The 21,170-nt window shown below is 44.7% G+C and overlaps 1 protein-coding gene across 2 annotated transcripts in view; it reads left to right on the forward strand.

Annotated features, from left to right (window-relative positions):
• KDELR3 (KDEL endoplasmic reticulum protein retention receptor 3) overlaps window positions 1–21,170 on the forward strand; it is a 70,078-nt gene that overhangs the window by 42,570 nt on the left and 6,338 nt on the right. For both annotated transcript variants that reach the window (XM_030210665.1, XM_030210671.1), the window contains 3 exons: window positions 6,203–6,303; window positions 7,586–7,744; window positions 10,612–10,864. In XM_030210665.1, coding sequence (XP_030066525.1) covers window positions 6,203–6,303; window positions 7,586–7,744; window positions 10,612–10,864 — 513 coding nt within the window. The remainder of the gene's footprint in view (window positions 1–6,202; window positions 6,304–7,585; window positions 7,745–10,611; window positions 10,865–21,170) is intronic.

Genomic DNA, 21,170 nt, shown 5'->3' on the forward strand with positions numbered 1-21,170 from the left:
TAGGAGTTTCATTATTAACAATTTGTAAAATTCCTGGGGTAAAGTCCATAAGAGATGAAGGAGGTTAAGTTGCTTACACTCGAGACAATTGTAAGATGATTTGGGAAGGGAGGGGGGGGGAGGGAGAGAGGGGAATTGCTGTTTAGTAAGTCAAGTTATGGGTGGTTAAGGAGTGGGGGGAACAGGGGGAGGGAACAAAGTTTTGTGGAAACACTGTATTTTGGTTCACTGCTGGAGTTCCATGTCCTTGCTGGGGTAGATGGAGGGCATGCAACTTGTTCAATAATAGTGGAAGAGACTGGAGTTTTCAGATGGAGGGGCAGTTACGTGTGTATTAGAACGGTCTGATTAATATTATGTTAAAAGTGAGTCTTGGGGATTCAGTTAACACAGGTTTACAATTAAACGGAGGGGAGGGTGGGGGGAGGGGGGTTGTTTGGGGATAAAAAGTAGAAAATGTTTTGACGTATGTGGACGGATTGATAGTTCTCTGTTGTATTAGGAAGGTTATTCGTTGACATTGTGTATCGATGCTTTATATAATACGTCAATAAAAAGATTTAAACATAGATATACTCTATTCATGGAGGTGTTTTCCTCTGTTTTGTAGACCTCTATCATATCCCACCTCAGCTGACTCTAAACCGAAAAGCCTTAACCTCTTTAGCCTTTCCTCATATGAGAGAAATTCCTTCCCCTTTATCATTATGGTTGCCCTTCTTTGTATCTTTTAATTCCACTATGGGGCTCATTTTCGAATGATTTAGAGCCCCTTTTACCTAGCTGTGGTTAAAGGGACCCTGTGGTAGTGTCGGTAGATGGATTTGCTATGCACCAAGGTCCCTTTTACCACAATGGGTAAAAGGCAAAAACTAAGGTCCGTTATGTGCAAAGCTGGAATTTCGATTTGGGGATCCAGCATACTTCTGGTCAGTTGACTAGGAATGCCCTAGATGAGGAACTTCAATATAAATTTCTTTTACGTTTGTATATTTCCCCATATCATGCGTTCAAGGCCGCTCTCTGGGTGGATGATCTCCGGGTGTTCTCAAGTACACCCAACATTCTGCTACCCCGGTCCATATGTTTTGGGGTTGGTTGAAAGTGCAAGTGTTTTGGCAGACAATGATTGTGCATGCGTCTTCTCTCTGGCATTGGATGTGGCTTTTTGAGCAATTTAGCTGTTCCCATCCTGCTTCACAGGGATATGTAGGTTTTGTAAAGTGAGCTATGTTACTGGGCAAGAAATGTATACTGCAACAGTGGTTGTCCACAGATCCACTTACACTTCCACAGTGGAGATCCCTGATGATTCAACAAGCCTCTTTGGAGTGTTGAGATTTTTCTGATATGGATCCTGTGGCGGGCAAGTGGTTTTGTCATGTATGGGAACTTTTTTGATCCTCACTCACACCATCGATCAGAAGTCACTTTCTCAATGCCTGATTTATCTTTGACTGATGGGTCTTCATAGAGCCATAAGGAAGGGGAGAGGGTATAGGGGGGTTGGGTGGGAGAGCTTAAGGTTGTTTCTAAATTATTGGTTCAACATTTATTGCTGTTCTTCTTAAGTCCTGTAATTGTGTTTGTACTGATCCTAATAAAGATGAATGAAAAAAAAAAAAGGAAATGGCTGTTTGGTAAGTGAATCCACATGCCACATGGCCATTTCTGGGGGGGAGCCCATACCACCACCTATTTAGGAAGTGGTGCGTGCTCCTGAGCTAACTTGGCAGTAACCAGGCAGCGATTACTGCCAGGTAAGCCCCTAGTGCACAAAACCCCACATTTCTGTCACACTGGAAATGGTGAGCGGTGGGGGCAGCACTTCCTGCAGTGGGCCAGCAGTAGTACCAAAACGACGCGCGGCAAAGTGATGGTACAGATATGCCGCTTTGTAAATGGGGCCCTTAGACTTACAAAGATCCATAGGTTACCATGTAACTGTGTAAGTCTAAGTGCTTTGAAAATACACCTCCACATCTTTTTTGAGATGCATCAATTAGAATTGCAACACAATACTCAAGGTGAGGTCGCACCATTGAGCAACACAGAGGTATTATTATATTCTTTGTTTTATTTTCTATTCCTTTCCTAATAACTCTTAACATTGTGTTTGCTTTTTTTGGCAGCTGTCACACACTGAGCAGATTTCATGATGACACCTAGATCTTTTGTGTGTGTGTGGTGACTCCTAATGTTGAATTAAAAAACAGAAGGAGAAAAACCAAACCTCATGGACTTGTAACAGCAACGCAAAAGGAGTGAGGCAAAAAATTAACCAGGATTCTAGAAAGTCAATATAGGACCTTTAATCTTATCAGCAAATAGTACATCAAGGACCCGACATGGCCATGTTTCGGTCTGTGTGCCTGCTTCAGGGATCAAAGAATGTGTAGCATATGTTGGTACAATATAGGTCCTGTATATGTATGAAAATGCTTGTAATCAACCGCACTAAGTGGCAAAAAATGAAGAAGTGCTCAGTGTTGTGGCTGGAGGGGAAACCGGCAGTGTTCCAAATGCACCGCCATGTCTGGTTCTTGATGTATTGGATTTGCTGACTAGATTAAAGGTCCTATATTGACCTTCTGGAATCCTTGTTCTTTTTTTGCCTCACTCCTTTTGTGTTGCTGTGATTCCTAATGTATAATATCAAGTAACTGTGATTTAGATTATTCTTCCAATGTATATCACTTTGCACTTATCCACATTAAATTTCATCAGCCATGGAGACCACGTGATGCACGACTAGAGGAAGGACGTCGTCGTGCAGAGCTCCCTCCCTATCTACAACTATTTGAGTCTATCATTCTTCAATCGGAGGGACCCCACTTACGCAAACCATATCGCTGAGTGTGGGAAGTGTTACAGACACTTTTGGGAAACGCGGAGCGCGAATTACAGCAGCGGATGGCAGCAAAATCCAGCAAAAAGGAAGGAGCGCGAAACCGAGCGCCTGAGCAAAAGATGGTGGACGCAGCTGGTGGAGCTTCTCCGACGGTGGGCTCCGCATGGGCTGCGGAGGTGGCGGCGGAGGTCTCCTTGGTGCTTGAGGCATCCGTAGATTTAAAGCTACAAAAGATAGCAGACCAGTTACAGGGCATCGACGGTAAGCTGGATGGTATACAGTCTGAATTTGCCCAGTATAAACAACGTTTATCGTATGTAGAGGATGCGGTCCAACAACAGCAGAGCTCCGGAAAGGCCTTGCAGCAGAGGGTGGACAGACTTGAAGCAAAGCTGGAGGACCTCGAAAACAGGGCGCAGAGGAGCAACGTTCGAATGGTGGGGCTGCCGGAAACGGTCAAGGACAGCGAATTGAGATCTTTTTTGGAGTCCTGGCTTCCCAAGGCCCTTAAACTGACATCAGCAGCGGGCCCGCTGCGAGTGGAGCGGGCCCACAGGTTGGGGCCAATGCGTAAGGAGGATCCGCGCCCTAGAGTGGTGATCTTCAAAGTTTTGAATTTTGCCCATAAGCAGGACATATTTCAGGCTCTCCAGAAGCTAGGGCAGCTGAGATATGAGAATGTGGTGGTGCGTTGTTTTCAAGACTATTCCAACGCGGTATCTTTGCAACGCAAAGCGTTTCGAGAGGTCTGCCAGCTATTATTTTCCAGGAAGATACAATTTGCCCTGCTATACCCTGCCCGCCTGAAGATTTGGCATCAGGGATCTCAGCAGTTTTTTACCAAAGCTGAAGAAGCATTGAAGTTTGTCCAGCAGGATTTGTCTGGTGTCTGGTGTAGACCCGGTTTGAAGATCTGAACCCTCAGACACTGGGGTATTGAAGTGAAGAGCGGAGAGACAGGACCTGGTGTGCGGCTGATGTGCTGTGGAGGCATGATGGCCCAATATGGACATTTAAGTATTTCTTTTGCAGTTCATGATGTAGGAATGGCCTGCCTGTAATGTTGTGTGTAGTGCGCAGGGGGAGGGTTTTTGCAATGGGATGTTTGTTTTCTTTTCTTTTTCCTTTTCTCTCCCCCTCTTTTTAATGTTGGGGTGTGTTGGGAATTTAGTTGTATGGGATTGTATGGAAGTATGTAAAGTTGTAATAAAAATGCGCTGGAGAATGTGAGAACATTACTTATTTTAATAAGATGGGGAGCTCACTCGCGTGATTTGGCTCTGATAGGGCTATGAAGGGTAGATTAGGGACTGGGTTGGGGTTTAGGGGGCTAGGGGTTAGGGCGGTGGGGAGAGAGTTAGGAAGATGCCTATTTGCAGCCTGGCTTTAATTGCACAGGGGTCTACTGGTGATGATATCCATAACTCTAAAGCCTTCCAGCATCTTACCTATGCTCTAAGGGTGGTAGATGCTTGGAGGCTAGCCAATCTTAGGCATCGATACTATATATTTTATTCCCATTCTCCCATTCTAGGATCAATTGTTTGCTTGTTGATGCTGCTTCTCTCACTGCTGATTTTGTATCCTCTATAAGCATACTTGCTGTTTCCGATCACGCTCCTACTTGGGTTGAATTATTTGATGTTGAGGGAGATACTGGTCCCTTAATAATGCATTGTTGGAAGACGAGACTCTGGTTCAAGTTTATAGAGCTTTGCTGAAGATTGCATTGAGCATAACCAGGAATCTGTCCCACCCTTAGGTATTGCTTGGGACACCCTTAAGTCAGTTTCTAGGGGAGTTTTATGTGAAGTGGCAGGAGACTAGATTAATACAAGACTGTACTTTTCAAATTAACAACTTAGTGCAACAACATAAACTTACAGGTTCGTAACCTGTTTTCTGGTAGCCACAGGCTGCCAGATTGCAATTAGATAGCTACTACACAGAAAAAGTGGCCTGTGCCTCTGCCAGGCTGAAACATCAAGCTTATGAGAAAAACAAAAAGATAACCCATATGTTGACCTTGCACCTGCGTAGACAACAGGCTGATAGAAAAGCATATTTAAATCAAAGATAGATATGGCATTTTATTGACCCGTACCACTCAGAATGGGAGTGGTTTAAGGAATATTACAGTAGAGAGATGTGGTAGCCATGTTAGTCCACTTTTAAAGGTAATCAATAGAAATAAAATAAAACATAGAAAAGAAAATAAGTTGATACCTTTTTTATTGGACTAACTTAATATATTTTTGATTAGCTTTCAAAGGTAGCCCTTCGTCATCAGATCGGAAATATTACAGAGACTTATGAGTGTGGGTCCATAACAGAAATCACTTAATTATACTTGGCACACCTGTTGAAGACACTGGGGGTCTCCTGTGGCATCAAAAAAGAATCGAGGCCAAATGATCTCTCCTCAATTTTGCCATAAAAGGGGGCGGTGGCTAAATCGAGGTCAGGGCTCTGGCCAAACAAGTAGGCCTAGCCAAGTATGAAAAAAAAACAAAGAAAATTTTGAAAGGCTGAAAAAACTAATAACTAGGGCAAGAATTAAATAAAACGATGAAGCAAAATGTAAAAAATAATGACAGGACCACGCAGGAAGGCACTGAAAAGCCTTAGTAAATGCACTATGTTGAGAAAGACAGGTCTTCTCGCTTTTAGAAGACTGAGGGACCTACTCTTGCGTGTCACATAGAAAGACACCCAGGCATGCACGATGGGATTCTACTATTCTACACATAGCTAGTCAGCGTCCGCACCCATCTGTAAGAATACAATGGCCTGCTTGTCCTCGGAGAAATGGATACTTCATAGGCCCACGCAAACCACACACCTTTAAAAACAATGTGCTACACATATAGACGTGTACAATAAGTAACAGCTTTTCTAAACATACTATTTGCATGTGTAAATCCACTACAGTATTTAAACAAGCAAATGCCATGGAAGCCTTCTAAAATAACTTATGGACTTTTAGGAAAAGGGTTTGGATGATTTCCTGAAAGAAAAGTCTATAAGCCATTATTAAAATAGACTTGGAAAACTCCACTGCTTATTTGTAGGATAATCTGTTTTACTGTTCTGGGATCTTGCCAGATACTTGTGACCTTGGTTTGGCCACCGTTGGAAACAGGATGCTGAGCTTGATAGATTTTTGGTGCATCCCAGTATGGCAACGCTTATGTTCTTCCATCTTGGTCTATCTGCCCTTCCTGCGTTTGTTTTTGTCCATTACACTTAAATACATATTTTTGATCGCATCAGTCTATTTAGTTAAAGAGTTTATTTCCTGTCACTGGTCTTTCTTCAGCTGGCCTTGTGTCTTCTCTTTCTTTCATACAGGGATATCAGGGAAAAGCCAAGTTCTCTTTGCACTCGTGTTCAGCACCCGATACCTTGATATGTTCTTCATTTTTATATCAGTCTACAATGTGGTCATGAAGGTAAGAGTTATGTAGGATAAAAGGTGGTGGGAAAGGGTGAAGGGTTGTCAAAGAATAGGAGTTGCACGATAAGAAGAAACTCTCATTGGGAATTTTGGCACAGGTTAGCAGAGAGCAGGTATTCTGATTATTTACCAGCATGAAAATAATTAGAATATCGGCATATACATGTGTGTATGAGCACATACTTGTGTAAATGCTAAAAATCTGCTTAAATGCTATTCTGTAAATACGTGCATACCTTACATAGTGCATGGATGTACACATGGGTGAGACTTACACTTAACATACTCAGCTTCTTACAGAATACTATAAGTTCTGCGCACATCTCCAGCATTTAGATGCTCACATTTACACCAGCTCTATGGATGGCATTAACTGCTCGTGCCTAACTGCATGCATGTTTATACACCCATTACACTAGTAGTCTATAAAGGAAAATAGGCTCCTAATAGACACACTCCCTCCAATATTCAGTTCTATTTAACTGGTTAGAAATGGCTCCTGGCCGGTTAAATATCACCTAACTTGCTATCCACAAATATTCAGCAGGGCTATCTCTTGCTGAGTATTTGCAGCCAGCGCATAATGGCTAACTGGCTCTATCGCGAATATTCAGCACTTCGCTGGCTACATTTGGTGGCCAAATGAGGCCACCCAAGAAGCAGTCCTATCTTTGGCCGCTATAAACTTAAGCAGCCAGCACTGAATATTGGCTTGGCCAGTTAATTTGAAACTGCCCAAAAACAAACTGAATATTCAAGACTGGTCACTGGAAACAAACTGGCATTGAATATCTAACCTCATTGCTGACTGTGGGATTTAGCCGGGATGCCTCCCGTGATCTGAATATCGTCCCCACTGTTATAGAATGTGCTTGCTTATGGGTGTAAATATCGACACATACATACAATATTGTTCTGGGAGAGGTGGTGTAGGAATGGTTATGATCGTTGAGTTTAACAATCAAAATCTCAAGCAAAGAAAGCAGACACACACTAGGGCTTAAATTTTGCCTAGGGTGTCTAGTACACTTGCACTGGCCCTGCTTGGAAGGCTAAAAACACTCACCACTACTAATGAGCCCCTTCAAGTGGCAGTAGTTTTTACCTTTAGTGCAGTCTTGATTAGTCTACAGGAAGCCTCCTGTTGACCGACAGTGCTTCTGTCTTTAGATCGTGAGGTTCCTGATGGTCAAGATTGCTATTAAAATGAGTAGTCGTGGCAATTCAGTGAAATGTGTATCCATAGAAGTCCCTCTTTCTCACTTTTCCTCCTCCAGGTAATTTATTTGCTGTGCAGTTACATCACCATTTACGTGATCTATGGAAAGCTTCGCAAGACATATGACAGCGAAAATGACACCTTCCGCTTGGAGTTTCTGCTGATCCCCGTTATTGGGCTTTCATTCCTAGAGAATTATGATTTTGCCACTCTGGAGGTAAAAAATGACATGGAGCTAAGAGCACCACCTATTGGCGACTGTGTTGGGTCCACATTTATCAGCGTTAACTTACAGGATCATCATTTGTGAGGGTTCCATATTCATTAACACTAACCTACCATCCACTCAGTGGTGCAATTCCAGTTAAAGTAGGAATTTTGAAATTTAGCTTCAAGCTCTCAGGTCCCAAACTACTACTACTACTTATCTATAGTGCTACTAGATGTACGCAGCGCTGTACACTTGAATATGAAGAGACAAACCCTGCTCGACAGACTTACAATCTAATTAGGACAGACAAACAGGACAAACAAGGGAATTACTAAGCCATACCAGTATTTAAATTAGTATGAAATTCTTACAGTTCTGTGCAAACATTTAGTTATCACAGTTAAATGGGTATGGCAAGATTTTTCTTGGCTAAATCCATGTTGGCTGTAACACAATAAATCATGTCTATTTAAATGTTCAATAATTTTATTCATTTTGTTTGTTCTTCTCTTGAACCATTTTTCTAGGGTCTGCTTTCTATTTTCCTTTTCATCTCTCTCTTGCCTTCTCCTTTCTTCCCTACATCTGTCTCTAATATTGATCTTTCTCTCATCTTTTTTTCTCCATTTTTCTCTTCTCTGCCTCTCTATTTACAGCTACATTTCACCTCTTCCTCTCCTTCCATCTCCCACTCTGAAGCCTCTCCAATCAGCCTATTCCCCACCCCCATCGCTCTATCCTTTTCCAGCCTTCTATTCCGCTCCTGTCTATCATCTATCCCCTGTTTTCACCCTCTGTAGTCACAGTTTTCCAGCCTCTTCTGCCTTTCATCCTCTCCCCGGCCTCCTGCCCCTTCTTTTGGCTTGTACCCCCTACTCAGTTTCTCATTCCCTCTTTCATCTCCTTCCTCGCTCCCACATTTCCATCTTCCACCTGAGCAGTAACATATCACTCTGCCTCTACATCTCTGAAGGTGTGGGAGCAATTGAAGATATGTATACAAATATACATCAAAAATATAAGGAAGCTTAATCATCATAATTAAGGAACCCTTTTACTAAGCTGCATAGGTGCATACACGCGTCCTACTTGCATCAATTTGGAACTACTGCCCAGCTACCACGTGGCCTGGGCGGAAATTTCATTTTTTATTGGCGTCCACTAAGCGCACTGGAAATTTTCTGACACGTAGCGCTAACCAGGCGGTAATCAGCATTGTATGCACGTAGACCATTACCGCCCGGTTAATGCGTGAGATTTTACCACTAGGTCAATGGGTGGCAGTAAGGTCTCAGGCCCAAAATGGACGCGCGCCAATTTTTATTTTGCTGTGTGTCTATTTTGGCCCCCCCCCCCCCCCGAAAAAAAGGCCTTTTTTGCAGGCACACTGAAAAATGGACCACCGCATGTCCAATAAATGCGTCTACAACAGCGCAGGCCATTTTTAGCGCACCCTAGTAAAATGACCCCTACATTTAGAGTGTCCTAATGTGGGACTTTCCTGTGCACTAATCCCATTTCTAGCACAGCCATACATTTGACCTTTTTCAATTATTTCATTTTCTGGCCATGCACTAATGTTAGCATTAGCACGTGGCCACTTGAAAAAAGTTAAAGTGGGAGCACTTGCCATGTCCTATTTATGAGGCACCAAGGGCTCCTGCATTAAGTCAGAATCATTCAGTTAGCACACTCTAATGTCAGCATTCCAGCTGAGTAGAACTTTTATACCTATTCTCCACCTGACACGCCCCCTCCTAAAAAAAAATTAAATACCACGTAGCTGGCATGTGTAGATGGCAAAACTGATGCAAAACGCTTTACCGTGTACTATGTTAGGCCATTTTTCCTGTGTTAATGGTTAGTGCAGTGGGCTTTGATCCTGGCAACCTGGGTTCAATTCCCACTGCAGCTTATCGTGACCTTGGGCAAGTCACTTAACCCTCCATTGCCCCAGATACAAAGAAAAACAAACCTTAAGATTGTGAGCCCTCTAGGGACAGAGAAAGTACCTGCAAATAATGTGTTCAGCGCTGCGTATGTCTAGTAGCACTATAGAAATTATTAATAGTAGTAGTAGTACTTTTAAGGGGAAAGATAAAGGAGGAATGTTTTTATTTCATAAACTGTGTCTAGTGGCACAGAAGTGTATACTACAATATTAGACATCTTCTGATACTCCAGCTTATTGGCATTGAAGGAATCAACTACATCTTCTCGCAAGCTGGGAATCAAGAGATGCTAGAGGTTCCCCAAAAGGGAAAAAACTTTTTTTGTTGTTGGTGTGGGAAACTTACTTACATACCTTAAGTTCAAGAGGGCAAAAATCAAATGTATTGCTAGATTGCTTGTAATGTTTCAATTGTGAGTGGGATGAGATATATGGGGTCACTAAGAGTTGCAAACTGGGCTTATGGGGTAGGAAGGAGGGGAGTGGGGATATTTTTGACGTATAGACTCTGAGGGTCATAAGAACCAAGGCCCTTAGATAGTTATGCAAGTCAAGCAGAGAAGTTGGGTTTGCAGGTGGAATGGGGAGGGGATAAATTGCCTGGTTTTGGATTATAGACTTTAATGGCAGTTTTGCATATGTGATATGCGCGTTGTATACATAAGGGGGTAGGACTGCTGAGCTGTTTGGGGGGCAGAGATTTGTTTGGGTTATATAACAAACTGCTGATGTCTGTTCTTATATTATTGCTTTTACGTTTTTGTATTTGTTTTTTCAAGTCATCAATAAAAACTGTTTTAAAGTAAAATATATGTGTATGTATATATATATATATATATATATATATATACTGTATAATCATAATATTTTAAGTCAGTAGCTCAGAGCTGAGTTCTGAACCCTCTTTCTCCCTCTGCCCCAGCTCCTGTGGACATTCTCAATTTACCTGGAAGCGGTGGCCATCTTGCCTCAGCTATTCATGATCAGCAAGACAGGAGAAGCCGAGACCATCACTACCCACTACCTGTTCTTTCTGGGCTTGTATCGAGCCCTCTACCTGGCAAACTGGATCTGGCGCTACCACACAGAGAACATCTATGATCAGATTGCCATCGTATCTGGAGTAGTGCAGACAATCTTCTATTGCGATTTCTTCTATCTCTACGTTACAAAAGGTAGTTATAGAGTGGTGACAATATATAACTGAGGGACAGAAGTCTTGCATTACAGTCCTACATGAGCTGGAAACAGTTGACCTCTCCATGGCTTGGATTACAGAATAGAAAAAGTATTATATGAGAAGCAAACTATATATACTCACAAATACAAAAAATTAGTTAACAAACATTGGACCTCTTTTACAAAGCCGCGCTGCGGAGGAATCCCATTCAATTCCTATGGGATTCCTTTCATTTGCTGCACAAGAATTGCTAGCGCGACTTTGTAAAAGAAGTCTATTGGGAGGAAATGCAATACACTTCAGCATTCAAAATTAACAAAGGAAACCTCAAAGCTCCAGGCAACGCTCAATGTTTCAACAGCGTTATTCTACTTTACGGAGATACCAATTTTATCTTAGGTTTCAATTAAACACGGGGAAAAAAGGGGCCAGCAAAAAAACTCCAAAACATGGAGAACATGGAGTAACATAGGGGCCCTTTTACTAAGCCGCGTTAGTGTCTACGCCCGCCAAAATGGGGTTACTGCCCAACTATCGCGTGTCTCTTGCCTTAATTTCATTTTTGGCGTGTGTCTGATATGTGTGGCCGAAAAATAATTGTTATTTTCGGACGTGTATATTGGACACATGCCAAGTGGCATTTGACAAGCGTAGGTCATTACTGCTCGGTTACCGTGTGAGACTTTACCGCTAGGTCAGTGGCTGGCAGTAAGGTCACAGACCCAAAATGGACGCGCGGCAATTTTGATTTTGCCACACATCCATTTTTGAGAAAAATATAAAAAAGGCCCTTTTTACAGGTGCGCTGAAAAATGGTTCAGCGTGCGCCCAAAACCCATGCCTACACTACTGCAAGCCGTTTTCAGCGCACCTTAGTAAAAGGACCCCATAGTAATATAGTAACATAGGAAATTACAGCAGATAAAGACCAATTGTTCCAAAAAACCCTGTGAGCCACTATACAGTGTAATTACAAAACCCTACAATGCAAAACTATGTTCCAAAAAAGACTATGCACGGATGTGAAAAAACAAATTCAACCACTTATCTTCAAAAGTGTCTGTCAGTGCCACTCTCTGCTCTTTAAAATGAATTAAATTTCACAAATTCCAGTAAAAAGACCCAGCAAGGACACCTTATTTCGCCACACTCTGTATGAAAGCTGTACCTCCTGAAGCAGCATAATCTTTTTTGGAACATAGTTTTACATTGTGGGGTTTTGTAATTATACTGTACAGTGGTTCACAGGGTTTTTTTTGAAATAGTTGTTTTTCTCCATGTTTTGGAGTTTTTTTGCTGTTCCCCCTGTGTTTAATTGAAACCTTTAATAAAACTGATGCCTCCGTATAGTAGAATAACACTATTGAAATATTGAGCATTGCCTGGAGCTTTGAGGTTTAATTTGTTAATTTTGAAAGCTGAAGTGTATTGCATCTCGTCCCAATGTTTGCAAACTAATTTTTTGAATTTGTTGAATTACAGAATATAATTGACCACTGATAGTGATGACACCATGAGGGCAGTTCTACAAAAGTCACCTATTTTTACACACCTACAGCGTGCATACTTGCAGCCTATTCTCTAAAGAAAAAGAAGCACCTAATTTCTTTACTAGTGTAATCAGGTATATACTGTCATGGGCAGGAGGCTTCCAACACCAATTAGCTTGCCTCTCAACGTTTTCTTTCTGGCTACAACTGTTCTTCCATCAAAAAACACAGTTCTCAAGAGCCATTCCTTATTAGTCATCATCAGGTTTTTATTAGGGCTTCAAACACTCAAACACAGACTTGGCTTCCACTGCTCCATTAACCTTGCAGTATCCATACCAAAGTTGGCACAAGTCTGTCTGTACAGTCTCTCCTCTGGGCTTCCTCTACTTTATGCAAGCCCTGGGCCCCCCCAGGTTCATCTCCACTGAGGTTTTGGAACCGTCGCTCTTACTCCCACCCCTATTACTCTCTTTTTCCACTTTTTTATTTACAGTTCCGAGGCAAGTTTGTTCCCTCCAGTCTTTTTCACAGTCAACAAACAGTTCCCAACGTAAACCCCTCAACACACAGCCCTGGCTTTTTACTTCTCAGCTATAAGGGCTGGGGCAGCCTCCTCCCTTGCCAAGTCCCAGCACACCGGCCCACCCCAAGTCGCTTTAATCAGCAAACGCAGTACTTGGCCAACAGAAGCCTCCAAAGGCTCAAATAAAACTTTTCAAAACATATATTCTTGGCTAAGTTTCCTCTTCAGCTCCAGGGCTATTCCTCGCCCACCTCTGATCTCAGGATGCCCTTCCCTCCAGGAACTTACACCATCCAGTTCCACCACTTCATGGGTGAGCATCTATTTTGGAGTCCTACTCGCCCCAGGCTGGTTAACTTGCTTACCCCCTACAAGCCTTTTTTGACCACCACTTCCTGGTTAATCGTCTACTTTGGGATCCTCCTTGCCCTGGACTAGATAACACACTTCTTGGACAAGGGCTTGCTCTGGGATCTTTTGTCAAAGCTGGGAAGGAACTGCCTTCTCTCCCTGTCCTCCCATGTCTGAGCTCTCTCTCTCCCTGGGCTGGGCTTCCTAGCTGTGGGAGTTCTCCAATCCTTCCCCCCAGTCCCTCCCACCTGTGAGTGACAGCTAGAGGGCTTGGATTAATTGGAACCTTCCTTCGATTGAGAGGCGTTTCCTTTTGCTAAGAGACACTGCAATTTCCTTCATTCCTGGGATTCTAGCCCATATTCCCTCTTGAAGGTCCCATATACTATTCCAAATGGTGGACAGAGGGCTCTAAGCCCTGGGACCATGGTCTGAACACCACAATACACGTCTTTTATTTTAAGTGAGAGCACTTATGGTGCAAATGCTTATGCCTGTGGCCTGCCCAGACCCCACCCATATGAATGCTCACCTGCAAAGTACATGCCATCATACAGAGGCACTCACTTACAGAACAGTGGGTAGCCAGATGGCTGTCATTTTTGCACATATGCATTCACATACTTGTGTAAATGACTTTTCTCCGAGGACAAGCAGGCTGCTTGTTCTCACACTTGGGTCGATGTCTGGGTCGGCCCAGGATTGGAAGTTTTGCTAGCAAAAACTCAAAAAAATCTAGAGTCTTCTGGCACGCGAGTGGCGCACACTGCGCATGCGCGGACCGGTTTCCCGCTCGTCACATAAGTAAGTCCCTCAGTGTTTTTTTTTCTCTGCATCTGAGGTGACACGGTTTTGTTTTTCGCCTTGTTCCTCGGGGCCCAGGAAGAGTCTGTGCGTGATTGCTTCTTTTTTCTTCTCTTTTCATTCGTCTTTGAAAAAAAAAAAAAAAGTAGAGTAGTTCCTTTAATTTGAAAAAGTTTTTATTGATGATCCAACAAGTCAATGTACATTCAAGAGTATATAAAAAAAGATGTACAATATGCAGCAGATTAAGCATCCAACACTCCTCAATATAAGCAAGAGAATACAGTGTATCATCAAAGTTTTAACAATTTTCACCCCTCTCCCTCGAGATTAATTCTCCTTCAGTGTAGTCTTCGTAATATACACGGTGTAAGGATGCCAAGAGAAGAATAGTACATTGCCAAAATATGTAACATAGAACCCCCCCATAATATTACTCTGTCTAAAAAAAACACACACACAAAAAACACCATCATATTATAAGCAATAGTCAGTAAGACTTCAATATGTATATAATTCTTCTGTAGCATATTTATCCTGAGTCATTCTATAGAAGCTGTTTTCAGCTGCCTCTTCTTCAATTGTAATTCCATCGGCCATCCCTGGACCCTATAGTCCAAAGGCTCAGGGTACAGACTCAGACGAGGAGGTCAATTTTGGTAGTTTCTCCAAAAAATCTAAAGCTTCTCCACCTTTAGTAAATAAATGTGTTTGGTTCTCATATGTAATCCTAAATTTTGCTGGGTACAATAATGCAAAGCGCATATGGTTCGCAATCAGCAAAATGCACGCCGGTGCAAAGGCCTTCCTCTGTTGCTGCACTTGCAATGAATAGTCTTGAAAACACAGTACCTTAGTATTTTGGTGCTGCAGCATCACCCCTTCTCGAATCGTGCAGAGGATCAGTTGCTTATGCGAATAGTTCAAAATTCTGAAAATCACCACTCTGGGTCTCTCTCTCACCCCATTATTGGGGCCTAGTCTGTGGGCTTTCGCAATATGAAAATGTGTCATGCGATCTTCCAAATGCAGCGTCGCAGGCAGTCATGACTCCAAGAATTTTACAAGATCCTTCCCACCAGCAGATTCATGTAATCCAACCGGCCATAAGTTATTGTGGCGTGAGCGATTTTCTAAATCGTCAAGCTTACTTTCTAGCTCGAGCACCTGCTTTTTCAGGCCCTCTGTCTCTTCCGCCACAGACAACATCTGCGTTTCCAGTGTGGATGTTCTGTGTAGGCCAGCATCTAATTCCAAGCAGATATTATCAAGTCTCTCATGTGCCTCTTCTGTTCTATCCATGAGTTGGTGCAATCTAGAGTCCAACTCCTCCTCGACGGCCGTTTTTATCTCCCCCACCAAGTCCGCCATCCACATGTCAGATCTCTGAGGACTTGCAGTTGTGCTAGTGTCCGCCATTTTAGGTTCTATCCCCTTCTGCTTCTCTCACTCTTTACGTGGCGGTTTTGAAGCCATAATCTCAATCTTCCTTCTTAAAATAATGTTCACTCTTTCTTCTTCTCTTCCCACACTAATCTGGGGAGGAAATTGCAGTCCAGTATGCCGAATATGAGCTGATCAAGAGGGAGTTCTCGGGAGCTAGTCTCAGCTGCTACTGCTCCCGACCATAGCGATCACATGACCCCCGAGTAGTTCCTTTAATTTCTTAGTTTTAGTCACTGCTTCTTAAGTTTCTTTTCTTTTTACCGCGGCTGGGTTTGTTTTTTCCCTTTTTGTGCCTTTTTAATTGGCATAATCGCATCCTTTGATTTCGCAGATGCCATTTTTCCGTCCATGTCATCGAGGACTCCGAGCGGCTTCAAACGTTGTACTCGGTGCAACCGGACCATCTCGGGTACCGACCCCCACGCGTGATGTCTCCAGTGCCTTGGGCCCAATCGTCTACCAGCTGCTTGTAAGCTGTGTCCTTCGATGAAAAAATGGACCCAAGTGTTTCAGGAGGCTCAACAGGAAAAACCTTTTGCTGATCAATCTGGTCCTTCGACGTCGGCATCAGCACCAAGGTCGGCGGTGTCGACGTCGAGGGAAGCATCGACTTTGAGAGCACAGGTAATGGCTGCCGAATGACCACATCACACTGGGAGCACGTCCTCCTCTTCGGTACTGAGGAGTCTCAATGACGGGCGTCGAGCGAAGGCTAAGAAGCACCATCATCAATCTCCTTCCATGTGCGGTACTGAGAGCTCCAGGGAGCCGAGGGACTCGGCACCCAAGAAGCGTCGGCGCCGAGAGGACCACTCACCCTCTCTATACAGGAGGTGCCGATGCGTCGAGCCCCCTCAGATTCTGCCACCGGCTCCTGCACCGACCCTGCAGCTTTTTCCAATGGCAGCTCTCGACGAGCGCATCAGGGCCCTTTTTCCAGAGCTTCTGGAGGAATTGCTGTGCCAGTGGTGCTTGCGCCTTCTGCACCGTCTGTTGAAGTGGCATCTGGTCCTTCACCTGTGGTGAGGTCCCTGACCTCGGTGGCGCTTGCGGCATCGACGTCGGCTGCCACCCGGGTCGAATCTCCTTCGACGTCAGCAGAGGAAGTTTCACCACAGTCCAGGCAGGGGTCAACTTCGCGACATCCCCCTCGAGGTCGTCGTTCCTCGACATCGAGACTGGCTCGAGTTCGGGCTGCTCTTAGAGAGCTTCTGTCCGATACCGAGGATGAGCGTTCATGGGAAGAAGAGGAAGATCCCAGATACTTTTCTGAAGAAGAGTCCTATGGGGTCCCCTCTGATCCTACTCTGCCCATTGAGAGAAGGATGTCTCCCCCTGAGAGAGTTTCTTTTTCCTCCTTTGTTCGGGAAATGTCTAAGGATATTCCCTATGGAGGTTGTGGATGAGCCCAGGGCCGAGATGCCCAAGGTCTTGGATTATCCTTCTCCACCTACAGAGGTTGCAATGGCTCCTTTGCATAACACACTCAGGGAAGTTCTTAAGCGAAACTGGTCGTTCCCTCTCTCTAATCCAGTGGTCCCCAAAAAAGCTGAGTCCCAGCACAGAGTCCATGGAGAGCCGGTAATGGTGAAGTCTCAACTTCCTCACGATTCCATGGTGGTGGATTCTGCTCTCAAGAGAGTCAAGAGTACTAGGGACTATGCCTCGGCGCCCCCAGGCAGAGAGTCTAGGACCTTAGATTCTTTTGGGAGAATGACGTTTCAGGCCGCTATGCTCGCAGCCAAGATTCAGACATACCAGCTCTACACGAACATTCACTTGCGGAACTCGGTGAGGCAACTGTCTAGTTTGGTGGAAGCGCTTCCTCCGGGGCTCGCCGAACCTTTTTACCAGGTGGTCAGGCAGCAGAAGGCGTGTCGAAAATTCCTGGCCAGGGGTACTTACGACACCTTTGATGTAGCATCCAGAATAGCTGCTCAAGGTATAGTGATGCACAGACTCTCATGGCTGCATGTCTCTGACCTGGATCATAAAATCCAGCAGCGAATGGCGGATGTTCCTTGCTGGGGGGATAACCTTTTTGGCAACAAAGTAGAGGATGTGGTCGATCAGATCAAAGAGCACAATGATGCTATGGAATCTCTCTCCCGCTGGGCATCTTCTGCTACCACCTCCTCATCTAGGAGGTTTTTTGGAGGGAAGAGGAGTGCTCCCTATTCCTATAATAGGTATAGGTACACTGCTGCTTCTCGGCAGCCTACCCAGGCTCAGTCCCAGCGCGCTCATTCTCATCAACGGCGTGCGCCTAAGGCCTCTGCGGCTCCCCAGCGAAAGCAAGGGACGGGCTTTTGACTGGCTCCAGTGCAGCATAGCCACAGTGCAAGTGTCCGTACAGGATGACTTACCGGTTGGGGGGAGGTTAATATTTTTTCACCAAAGGTGGCCTCTTATAACCTCCAGCTGGTGGGTTCTTCAGATAGTCCGGTTAGGATACACTCTCAATCTGGAATCCAAGCCTCTATTGTCCACCAGGAGTTCATTCTTACAGCTCCCAGCACAAGCAGGTACTTGCAGAGGAACTCTCCGCCCTTCTAAAGGCCAGTGCGGTCGAACCCGTTCCACCAGGGGAAGAAGAGCTGGGATTCTATTCCAGGTGCTTCCTTGTGCAAAAGAAAACAGGGGGGGATGCATCCCATCCTAGACCTAAGGGCCCTAAACAAATTCCTAGTCCGAGAAATGTTCAGGATGGTTTCCCTGGGCACCCTTCTTCCCATGATTCAGGAAAATGATTGGCTATGCTCTCTGGACTTAAAGGATGCCTATACCCACATCTCGATACTCCCAGCTCACAGGAAGTATCTTCAATTTTGGTTGGGAACTCGGCACTTTCAGTACTGTGTGCTGCCCTTTGGCCTCGCGTCTGCACCCAGGGTTTTCACAAAGTGCCTGGCTGTTGTCACAGCATCGCTACGCAGACTGGGAGTGCATGTGTTCCCTTATCTTGATGATTGGCTGGTGAAGAGCACCTTGGAGGCAGGGGCTCTATAGTCCATGTGGATGATTATTCGAATGCTAGAGCTACTGGGGTTCGTGATCAATTATCCCGTCTCATCTTGTTCCAGTTCAAAAATTGGAGTTCATTGGACACACAGACGTCTCAAGCTTATCTTCCACAGGCAAGGGCAGACAATCTCCTGGCCCTCGTGTCCATGGCTCGAGCTTCTCAACAGATCACAGCTCGGTAAATGTTTGTTTATTTATTGATTATGTTTGTATCCCGCACTTTCCCACTAAAAGCAGGCTCAATGCGGCTTACATAGTAATAGGTAACACAGAATTTTGTTATGTAAAGTAGGAAATTAAGTATAACATAATAGAAGGATGGATGGGTAGTAATGGATGGGTAGGTAGGTAGAGACAGGTGATAGAGAGGGGAGGATAAGGTGGGAGATAGATTCTGGGTCAATGTCGTTTTCTCTTCAGTATATGTAAGGTAGATGGGTTCATGAGATTAATCTGGGTCTTTTGGGTAGGCTTGTTTGAATAGATGGGTTTTTAGTGCTTTTCTGAATGGTAGGTGGTCATGGATTGCTCGGATAGGTCTAGGGAGAGCATTCCATAGACGGCTGCCCAGGAAGGAGAAATTGGATCCATAATAAGTTTTGTACTTGAGACCTTTACAGCTGGGGCAGTGCAGGTTGAGGTACTTTTGTGAGGATACAGGCATGTTTCTTGCTGGAAGGTCGACCAGATGTTGAGACTCTTAGGACACATGGAGGCATATTTTCAAAGCACTTTGGGAGGCTAAGTTCCATAGGTTTCTATGGAACTTTGGGAGGCTAAGTGCTTTGAAAATATGCCTCATGGCCTCCACAGTTCATGTAACTCCCATGGCACGCCTACATATTAGATCAGTTCAATGGACCCTAGCTTCCCAGTGGTGCTAGACCACAGGGAATCTAGAGGATGTGATCCACCTCTCCACCGACTTTTGCAGTTCCCTTCAGTGGTAGACCATTCGATTCAATTTGACCTTGGGACGTCCATTCCAAATTCCTCAGCCACAAAAAGTGCTGATGACGGATGCATCCCTTCTGGGGTGGGGAGCTCATGTAGATGGACTTCACACTCAAGGAGCTTGGTCCTTTCAGGAAAAGGGTCTTCAGATCAACCATCTGGAATTATGAGAGATCTGGAACGCTCTCAAGGCTTTCAGAGATCGGCTGTCCGACCAAATCTTTCTGATTCAGACAGACAATCAGGTTGCTATGTATTACACCAACAAGCAGGGGGGCACCGGATCTTGCCCTCTGTGTCAGGAAGCCGTCCGGATGTGGTTTTGGGCATGCCGTCACAGCATGTTTCTCCAAGCCACTTATCTGGCAGGCATAAACAACAGTCAGGCTGACAGGTTGAGCAGGATCATGCAACCTCACGAGTGGTCGCTAAACATGGGCGTTGTTCACAAGACCTTCCAAGCGTGGGGCACCCCCTCGGTGGATCTTTTTGCCACTCAGATCAATCACAAAGTCCCTCAATTCTGTTCCAGACTTCAGGCCCACGACAGACTAGTGTCAGATGCCTTTCTCCTACATTGGGGGACAGGCCTTTTGTATGCGTATCCTCCCATACCTCAAGTAGGGAAGACTTTGCTGAAACTCAAGCAAGACCGTGGAACCATGATTCTGATTGCGCCTTTTTGGCCCCATCAGATATGGTTCCCTCTTCTTCTAGAGTTGTCCTCCGAAGAACCGTGGAGATTGGAGTGTTTTCCAACCCTCATCACCCAGAACGAAGGGTCACTTCTACATCTCAACCTCCAGTCTCTGGCTCTCACGGCCTGGATGTTGAGAGCTTAGAAATTGCCTCTTTGGGTTTTTCAGAGGGTTTGCCGTCTGGTGTGACAGCAAGGCCCTAGATCCTTTTTCTTGTCCTACACGGACCCTGCTTGAATACCTTCTACACTTATCAGAGTCTGGTCTCAAGACCAACTCCGTAAGAGTTAGCCTTAGTGCAATTAGTGCTTTTCATCAACATGTAGAGGGTAAGCCTATCTCTGGACAGCCTTTAGTTGTTTGCTTCATGAGAGGTTTGCTTTTGTCAAAGCCCCCTGTCAAACCTCCACCAGTGTCATGGGATCTCAACATCGTTCTCACCCAGCTGATGAAAGCTCCTTTTGAGCCACTGAATTCCTGCCATCTGAAGTACTTGAACTGGAAGGTCATTTTCTTGATGGCTGTTACTTCAGCTTGTAGAGTCAGTGAGCTCCAAGCCCTGGTAGTGCATGCACCTTATATCAAGTTTCATCATAACAGAGTAGTCCTCCGCACTCACCCTAAGTTCTTGCCGAAGGTGGTGTCAGAGTTCCATCTGAACCAGTCAATTGTCTTGCCAACATTCTTTCCCCTTCCTCATACCCACCCTGGTGAAGACAAGTTGCACACCTTGGACTGTAAGAGAGCATTGGCCTTTTACATGAAGCGGACAGAGCCCTACAGACAGTCCACCCAGTTGTTTGTTTCGATCCCAACAGGAGGGGAGTCGCCATCGGAAAACGCACAATCTCTAATTGGCTAGCAGATTGCATATCCTTTACTTATGCCCAAGCTGGGCTGACTCTAGAGCGCCATGTCACGGCTCATAATGTCAGAGCCATGGCTGCGTCAGTGGCTCACTTGAAGTCAGCTTCTATTGAAGAGATTTGCAAGGCTGCAACACAGTGG

The sequence above is a fragment of the Microcaecilia unicolor genome, chromosome 1 (genome assembly GCF_901765095.1).
Source record: "Microcaecilia unicolor chromosome 1, aMicUni1.1, whole genome shotgun sequence".
In the NCBI taxonomy this organism is placed as follows: domain Eukaryota; kingdom Metazoa; phylum Chordata; class Amphibia; order Gymnophiona; family Siphonopidae; genus Microcaecilia; species Microcaecilia unicolor.